Source organism: Ascaphus truei, chromosome 1, assembly GCF_040206685.1.
Source record: "Ascaphus truei isolate aAscTru1 chromosome 1, aAscTru1.hap1, whole genome shotgun sequence".
Classification (NCBI taxonomy): domain Eukaryota; kingdom Metazoa; phylum Chordata; class Amphibia; order Anura; family Ascaphidae; genus Ascaphus; species Ascaphus truei.
In genome coordinates this window covers 90,702,268-90,711,470 of record NC_134483.1, presented here as the reverse complement: position 1 = coordinate 90,711,470, position 9,203 = coordinate 90,702,268, and the positions used below count along the sequence as shown (strand labels likewise).

Below are 9,203 nucleotides of genomic sequence, written 5' to 3'. Positions count from 1 at the left end.
TTTCACCCCTATATTTACACTGTATATTTATTGTATTGTATGTCTTTATTTATATATACGCCATTAATGTACATAGCGCTTCACAGTAGTAATACACATGGTAATCAAATAAATAACAGATAATATAAATGACAGGTAATGACATGCAAATGAGCACAATTTGCAAACATGGACAGATTTTACAAGTCTCCATTTGCATGCAAATGAATTGTTATTGAGTTGTTTAATATTCAAAAACAAAAGAATGGGGGCGCAAAAGAAGAGAAATGATCACTGAAAAATTTATATAGGCATACAGTATATTAAAAAAGTAGTACACACTTACAATAAAAATAGAAATAGATCATGTAGATCCTAACACATCAAGCTAGTGAATTCCACGAACGCGACGTCCGCAATCAAGGCAGAAAACCCCCTCTCCGGATAGCAGTTGGTAAAGCTGAGGGGATTCTCCAGACCGGCATCTCCGTGTGAAAGTTCCTGCACTGGTGTGAAGCTGTTGGGCGTATCGCATCGTCACGTAGCTACCCAGCATGCACTGGCACTCCTACGCGTTTCGTGTCACGTGGGACACTTCGTCAGGGATAGCCATCCTAACTATTAGTTCTCACTAAGTACAGCCAGCTAACCAATAGGATCGGTACATACTAGTCTGGGAAATGACATCCACAGACTTCCAATTAGTTTACATTTAAAGCAACAGGCAGAAGACCACAAAACATAAACATGAATAAAACAAACAGAACACACCATGTATAGCAAACGATATATAGCAATTAATCATGTAATATTGACCACATTAAGGGACATCATAATCAGTCAAAACTAATAAAAATGAGAAAATAGCAGACAAACCCAAATGTCTCATATAACATAGGTATTGATTATAGTAATAATATTAATATTGATATTAATGTTAATATTGATGATGGAATAATTCCAGCTAAATCACATAGACTTACTATTCAAATACATATAAAATTATCTCTAAACTCTAAATTGTAGATAACACAGCTGAACTTGTATGAACAATACTGACAGCATATATTAGCAGCATATATTAGCACAAATAGGAAAAAAGGGGGGGGGGGAAGTATTACCATCTCAGTCAAGATCTTGGCACTACTTGATAGCCGAGAGATATAGGGCCTCATGCAGTAAGCGACGATTATGTGAAATCGGCAAGCTTATCGATTAGTCATGTTATTGGCGTTTTTCCCTCTCCGTATGCAGTAAGTGCCGAATACATTCAAAATCAACCAGAAAACAAATCCGCCCACTCTCACGATGATGAGCCGATCACACACAGGTGTATCGGCGTGCGTGGCGGGGTGCTGTTAGGTTGCACAATCACAAATCTTGCTGAATCAGGCGAAACAAGCATGTTTTTGATTGCGCGCCATATTTAAAGGCAACGTGTACTGCTAATCATTCTCTGTGTTGTTGGGAGTGAGAGAGAGAGAGAGACGCACAGAGCTGGACGATTGAAGATTTGCATATTGACTGAGAGACTTGTTGTGTATTGGGTGAGCTTTGTCCTTTGTTGTTTTGTTTACATCTTTGTCTTGTTTTATATGTGGAAGTGGGTCGTGTGATTGCCTGTACATTTCTTGTCTGTTTTTTGTGAGTGCTGGAAGTATGCCCGCAAAGCGTGGGAAGAGTGATGCTGGTGGGAGTGGGACTGCTACTCGTGCGAGTACGCGTCGGAGTGAACGTTCTGTTCAGGGGAGTGATGTTGCTGGTGCACCGAGTGGTGTTGCTGGGAGTGGGAGTGCTGGTGCTGGGAGTGGGAGTGCTGTTGTTGGGAGTGGGAGTGCTGGTGCTGCGAGTGGTGTTGCTGGGAGTGGGAGTGCTGTTGTTGGGAGTGGGAGTGCTGTTGCTGTGAGTGGGAGTGCTGGTGCTGGGAGTGCTGGTGCTAGGAGTGTGAGTGCTGGTGCTAGGAGTGTGAGTGCTGGTGCTAGGAGTGTGAGTGCTGGTGCTAGGAGTGGGAGTGCTGGTGCTGGGAGTGCTGCTGGTGGCGCAGTTGCTGATGGGGTGTCTGGTGGTGGCGTGCTTGCTGGTGGCCAGCTTTTGGAGGCTCTTCCATTGGAAGAAGGAGAGTCCAGTCAGCACCAGCCAAGCTCTGACCCTAAACCTGCTCGGAAAAAACGTGTGGAGAAGCCACGTAATCCTCGCTTCAATGACCAGGAAAATAGGGCTCTTGTCACTGGCATTCTGGAGCACTATGACAGTCTCTATGGACATTTAGTAGGTAAGTGTAACTTTACATTTATTATTCAAATACATGTGATCCTAGGTCATCTGAGTTTTGTTCATATGCAAATATGGGTACACAATATCTTTCTATGTTCATTAGTGTGGAAACACAGCTTTTTATCATGCCTTACAAGGACAAATAAACACAGGCGGTCAATTTGCCAGAACTGCATACAATATGAATGCAACCTTGCTTACATGTATAGGTTTAGTAGTGAATGCTCATGTGCTGCACATATTACACATAAAACAGCATGTTTGCTATCTCTTGGAACAGCTAGCAGTGTAGGAAACTGGTGCTTATATTATTATTAATTTACCTCATATCTTTTATATGTTTTTCAAGGGCGGACAAGTGCAGCAAGCAAAAAAGAAATGTGGGACACAATAGTCATTGGTGTCAATGCCTGTGGGAATAGTGTCAGGGACAAGTATCATTGTCGGAAAAGATTTGATGATATTAGGTCCAAATTGAAAAAGAAAATACAAGACCAACGCGTGCATGCTACTGGCACTGGAGGTGGGCCCACACCACAACGTCTCATATTGACTCCATTGGAGGAGCTGCTTCGGCCAAAATTACTTACCGTCGTCGTGGAAGGCTTGGCTGGTGACCGTGACATTGGAATTTATCCGTCACAATTTCCAGCAGGTGATAAATATTACTGTACTAGGCGTGTCGTTGCTTACAGTTATTTTGCATATTTACACTGCTTTTTATACTGTCTTCACAATATAAGCATACCTGCATCTATATATGTATATGTCTGATTCTGTATATATATATCTCAAAATAGACATATATGTAGTAGTCCTACTAAAAGCAGTAACTAATATAGCACGTGCCATTGCGTGCTCATTTACATGTGAATTCCCAAAATGCATAGCTGCAGTGGAAGCAATTGATGGTGGGCGAAGATGGGGAACAACAGGGTAGTACACATGTGTAACACATGTTCATGAGAAATTATTAGTAGCTACAGGTACAGAACAGAAATATGTATCATATTATTGTGTATTTTATTGATTTTACTCCGACAAACATGACATTACTGCCTATTTTAAGCATGCATCAAAGAAATTGCATGTAACGGCCTACAAACATCACTGGCACTAACACATCTATAGTTGCTTATGAAAAGGTCCATTTTTGCTTTATGTCATATACAGACAGCATAATGAGGCACACGTATCATATGTTATGTCATTGTTTTCATAACTTAAACACTGCAGATGACTACTTAGCTCATCTACCATTGTGTTAAAGCAGCTGCAATTAATATCTCATCACAGCATACACTTCAACAGAGGGGGTGGGGTTCAGCACACACACTAATTACAGCCTCATTTCACGGTCAACTTAGTTCACACCATTTGCACCTGTTTCAAGTCATTGAAAGGTGTGGCTGATTAGGCTTTTTGGGGAAGGGAATACCTTTCTTACAACCTGAATAGCACAACTGAAGTTAATCACACTCATTTGAAAGCTTAACTCTAGCTACTAAATGCCCCAACAACTCATTACTTATCAAAGCGTACGTCACACATTAGTTCACTCATATCTATAGTTGAACTACTATCAAAGACACATTATCACACACTGCATGTGTTGTCTTGTTGAGTCACAGCCACATTCAGGTGTGCCACATCTTCGATTAATGTACCACACATATCCTCTACCAAAAACAACACTTTTTGCAATATGACCACCTTCATGATAACCATTGTGAATGGTCATCTCATGATAGTTATGTACATTATGATACTGATATCACTACACAACATATGATTTTTATGTACTCATTTAATCTATTTATCCTCACGCATTACTGCAGAAACATAGTATGTTGTATGTTAGGGAACTCAAAAATTCTAAGTACACAGGCATGTACAGTGTTATTACAACTATTTATGTTCACTTTCACACACATTTTCGGTTAAGGAACTGATGTTGTTAGTTAATCATAAATACAGAACATACAATAAGTGTTTGTTCAATATTTACACATGTAAATGTAAAACTTATGTTATTGTTATATATAGTTGCCCCTGGAGGACATGTGTCACCTGAGATGGAACAAGTGTCTTCACCTGGGTCAGCCAGCTCAACACTACTAGAAGGTGAGTGTATCATTTGCTGGCCATATAATATGTGCTCTTCTATATGTTATGTTGTCATGTGCATTATTTGTTTTGCACATCTTCTTTAAATAGGATTACTTAGTGTCAGTGAAAATTAAGTGTAAGGCAACATGTATTGTGTTAGTGATGTTAATTATCATGTAGGACTTCTGAGTTTAGAGCAACTTTTCATTCATTCATATTTCATACTGAGTCCAAACATTATTCGTAAGTCAAGGTAGTTTTTAATGAGGTTATAAAACGTATGCTAACATGTTAGGTGTTACTTAGGACACAGTACAATTACATAGTAACACAGCATACATTAACATGCCATTGAATAATGTGTACATTTCTTTTTAGAACATCATGGTGATGAGGATGATGAGTATGATGAGGATGACGCCACAGAAGAGACTGAAATACAATCATGTGACCATGAAGAGGTGCCAATAGAAACTGTTGTACCGCCAAATCGTCCATCAACTTCCACATACGATGCAATTGTAGCTTCAGAGGGAAAAATAGTGGACGCAGAAAATCGTCGCCATTCAGACATGATGACAGTGCTGGAAAGGATGATTGGACTGCAGGAAGAAACAGTATCACAATTGGCACATCTCCACAGAGTCTTCATTGAAGTGCCTAAACAGTTGCAAAAAATCAACACCTCATTCGAAGCATTAGTTGTTCAGCAAACACAAGCTAATTACTGGAGAATGACTAATGTACCACAATTCAACACCTCCCAGCCAGGATCTGTTCATGCAGGTCAGTTTTCACCACATTCATCTGATATTCATTCACCAGGCCCAAATGTTACCGGTCAAGTAGCAGACATTGCTGTGCAGGTTCCTGATGACATCCTACCGCTGCCATCTGTACAAATTCAGCAGCAGACACCTACAAAGGAGGCGACAAAAACAAAACAAGACACACATGAAACAGACCAACCATCACTTGTGCAGTGTCTACCAACTTGCTCACATGTGTCACTGGGCACAAGCCCTGTCCGTGAACAGTCACTACCCAAAAGCCCTGTAGGTGAGTCGCTGCCCAAAAGCCCTGTAGGTGAATCGCTGCCCAAAAGCCCTGTAGGTGAGTCGCTGCCCAAAAGCCCTGTAGGTGAATCGCTGCCCAAAAGCCCTGTAGGTGAATCGCTGCCCAAAAGCCCTGTAGGTGAATCACTGCCCAAAAGCCCTGTAGGTGAGTCACTGGCCACAAGCCCTGTAGGTGAGTCACTGGCCACAAGCCCCGTAGGTGAACAGTCACTGGCCACAAGCCCTGCCCGTGAAGTGCCAGAGGCCACTCAAAGTGGCTCTGTTGTGCCTAAAGTTGGTGGCAAAAGAAAAAGGAAAATTCAAGAGACAACAAGCAGGCCTGTTACTCGCTCGCAAAAGGAACAAAAAAAATAAATGTTATAATTCACAAAATATGTCTTTGGCCTTGTTTTGTTGACTTCACATTATCTAATTACTATTGTATGTATGCTGAAGACTGTGTTGTTTCCAAACTTTCAACTATGTTCTTGTACACGTGAAGTTTTGGAAATGTTAACACTCATAATTAATTGTGTTATAAATATTTATGTTGTAATCGTCTGTTCAGTAATGGTCCACCAGGAGCCAGTTGCTAAGTTTAGAGAAGCTGCCATTGACTTTGCAGCAAAACATTGCATTTGGGTGTGTTAATTGATGTAAGAATTGCATATGCATATTAGTCACATGCAATTATTAAAACACCTAAGTAAGTGCAAACATCTTTCTTGTACGTGTACAGCAGGATTATGTGTAAATTATTACTTACCTTTGCCTTGCTTGGCCATTGTAATTTTGTCCTTTAATCAGTTGTGTGTTCGTTTCTATAACATCTCAGAATGTATAATAATATATATACACACACACACACACACACACACACTGAGTGAGTGTGAGTGTGAGTGTGTGAGTGTGTATATATATATATGTATATATGTGTATATATATATGTATATATGTGTATATATATATGTATATATGTGTATATATATATGTATATATGTGTATATGTATATGTATATATGTGTATATGTGTATATATATATGTATATATGTGTATATATATATGTATATATGTGTATATATATATGTATATATGTGTATATATATATGTATATATGTGTGTATATATATATATATATATATATATATATATATATATATATATATATATATAGTACTATATAAACTGGTATACACAAACTAATACACTTCATGCTTCCTTGTGAAAGCACACTATTTTAATAATACAGGCCTAATGTTTGAGAAATATCCTAAGTATGAGACTCTAACAGTATTGTGCTTAAACAAATGTTTATTACTTCATTCAATCATGTTTCTCACCATTTAAATAGGTTTCATACAAGGTATACTTAATGCCATCAATGTTGTGTGTACTCCTGCAATATAAAAAAAAATAAAATATTATATATAAATATATATATATTTTTATAAGAGATATATTTATATATATATATATATATATATATATATATATATATATATATATATATATATATATATACACACACGTATTTAAACTCATGCAGACAGGGAGTTAACCAGACTTTCACATACACACAGAAATGTAAGCGGGGAAAAAACATTTCTTTTTGCAGGTGTGTTTTTACTGATATGCCTGGCTAAGAAATATTTTCACACACTGGTCTTTGTTAGTTTTCAAAAAAACACTATGTGAACGCATTCACAGTCTAGGGATGTTTTTCACAAACGAGATAAAAGAAGGAGAAATGTTTCTCCCACAGTCCCATATCACGAACCACAACTGTTAACCCAATTAGACAAACAAATCCAATTGGCGTTTGAAATAAGGAGTCAAAGTAGTTACTTTTGTTGACCTTGACAAGGAAAAACAGGAGTTTGTTAGCCATTCAGCACATTCATTTTGATGAGCAAATAACACAGACCTGCACACAGCTTTTGTGCTACTCAGACATGGCTGATGAATTCGTTAACAATATTAATCCCCTTTTAGGGTATAAGTACATGATCTGTGAAGCCATCTTGAACAGTCGCGGACAGAAAGCAAGCACACGCCAAATCGATGATTTCATTCGAGCAAAATATCCTTATTACCAAGACCGTAAGCATGCACGGAATTTTAATTCCTCAATAAGATTCACTTTATCAAGTAATGACTTTTTTGAACGTGACCAGGATAAGCTACAACACACCTATGGTTTCTGGAAGATTGCCCCGGAAAAACAATTTATCCTGAAAGACGGCACTTATATTGTCGTGAAAGGCATATTTATTCCTAATGGCAATAGCAATGTATCCGCTACTACTGATCCGTTTGAATCGATACGTGCTGCAATATCTGCAGCCTCCATTCCTGAAACCCACATTGTACAAGAACAAAAGTACTATGATTATGTACCAAGCCTTTCAGCTGAAATTGCATTGGAATGGGAACCGGAAGAAATGAACCTACCTCCCGACCAATTATTTGAAGAAAGCAGTGGCGATTCCTATGAGCGCATCCTGGAGGAGATATGTGCCATACTGGATTCAGCGGTTGGGTTAAGCGTGGATGAAAATGGCTTGCATTTCTGGAGCGACCAGTTGCAGCCAGGCGAAGAGTTAATTCTAGAAGAATGGTAAATATAACAATCGTTATGCGTTGACTCTGCGTTTAAATTTTTTTTTTTTTTGTAACCACCATTTTCACTTTCAATGCGTGGATACAGCGTAACATTGCAGACTGCATAACATGTAGCGATCACAAACAAATTGTTTCCTAATACAATATAGTAGGACCTGAAAGAGTAGTACACATTGCTGACGGAATAAATATACGTACTTTCCTATCCCTTTAAACATATTAGCAACATTTTACCATTACTCTAACACATACCTGTTTTGTTATCATGCAACATCTACAACATTGAAAACCGGGTCCACCACGTATGACGTGGGACCCTTGTCATGGGCCAAGGCGTCCTTAAAAAGGATTAGTGATGTAAGTCCCGCCCCCAAGCGACGTGCGCGCCTCAAAGCCTATTGGCTGTCATGTTTTGTTATAGTAACGGTAACTGCAGTGTGTGATGCGTGCGGCTCAGTGTTTGTAGGCGTACCCTGGGCGTTAGCCGAATGTTAATTGAGTGGGAGGAGTGTTAGCGTGCGTTTCACGCTGGCTTAACATGACGTCACACGTATTGCATTTGCGCATTGTGTTATCGGCCGTGCTTTCTGTTCAAACACGTCTGTTTAAAAAGAATACAGATGTACTCGTTTAGAACGAATGTAGTTTCGTCTTCATTGTATTTGAAATAAAGATGTTATGTTTACTGGTATTTTCAACATGTATTGAACGCACAACGTACGCTTTGTTTTGCGCATGTGCTAACAGTTAGTGGAGCCAAGCGTGAAGTGCGTGCGCACACAAAGATGTGCGCGCACATCTTTCAGTATACAGGCAACGTTCACTTCTTATACATAGTTATGCCTGCTACAAATTTAAAGAAACATTACATACTGATGAACAGTTTTACTTCTAACATATAAGTGAGTGACGTGTGTATCTACACAATCATATAGAGCTGCGTAACGCGTTGTCACGGATGCATATCTAGTAAGGTGCCATCTTTGACCATCATGTGTTTGCTGTATTTCAGAGATGTCGGGGAAGATACAATCGGATCAATGTATGATTTCAGAAGAGTCTACCTTTATATGAGATGATTGTGAGGAGGAGCCACCGACTACTATACTACATATGGAACTAATTTTATATTGCTTGCAGCGCTTATTAACAAACAATTAAAA

General features: G+C 38.9%; 1 protein-coding gene and 1 long non-coding RNA gene across 2 annotated transcripts; one reads left to right on the top strand and one right to left on the bottom strand.

Annotated features, from left to right (window-relative positions):
• The first annotated feature begins 4,303 nt into the window (after positions 1-4,303).
• On the top strand, positions 4,304-5,803 carry LOC142469247 (uncharacterized). Its single transcript, XM_075576200.1, has 2 exons — positions 4,304-4,377; positions 4,741-5,803. Exons 1-2 carry the CDS (start codon positions 4,329-4,331, stop codon positions 5,790-5,792), a joined length of 1,101 nt encoding a protein of 366 aa, XP_075432315.1. The 5' UTR covers positions 4,304-4,328; the 3' UTR covers positions 5,793-5,803.
• Positions 5,096-8,019, bottom strand: LOC142469260 (uncharacterized). Its single transcript, XR_012789007.1, has 3 exons — positions 7,870-8,019; positions 6,759-6,814; positions 5,096-5,280 (listed from the first exon to the last, which is right to left on the bottom strand). It is a non-coding gene; the product is annotated as an uncharacterized LOC142469260 (long non-coding RNA).
• Positions 8,020-9,203: the final 1,184 nt, after the last annotated feature.

What these genes read in the sequence shown, in the direction of transcription:
- LOC142469247 (XM_075576200.1), top strand. Translation starts at nt 4,329, where the DNA reads ATGGAACAAGTGTCTTCACCTGGGTCAGCCAGCTCAACACTACTAGAA. An exon ending in CAGCTCAACACTACTAGAAG is followed by an intron (nt 4,378 to 4,740) that starts GTGAGTGTATCA and finishes ATTTCTTTTTAG; the next exon opens with AACATCATGGTGATGAGGAT.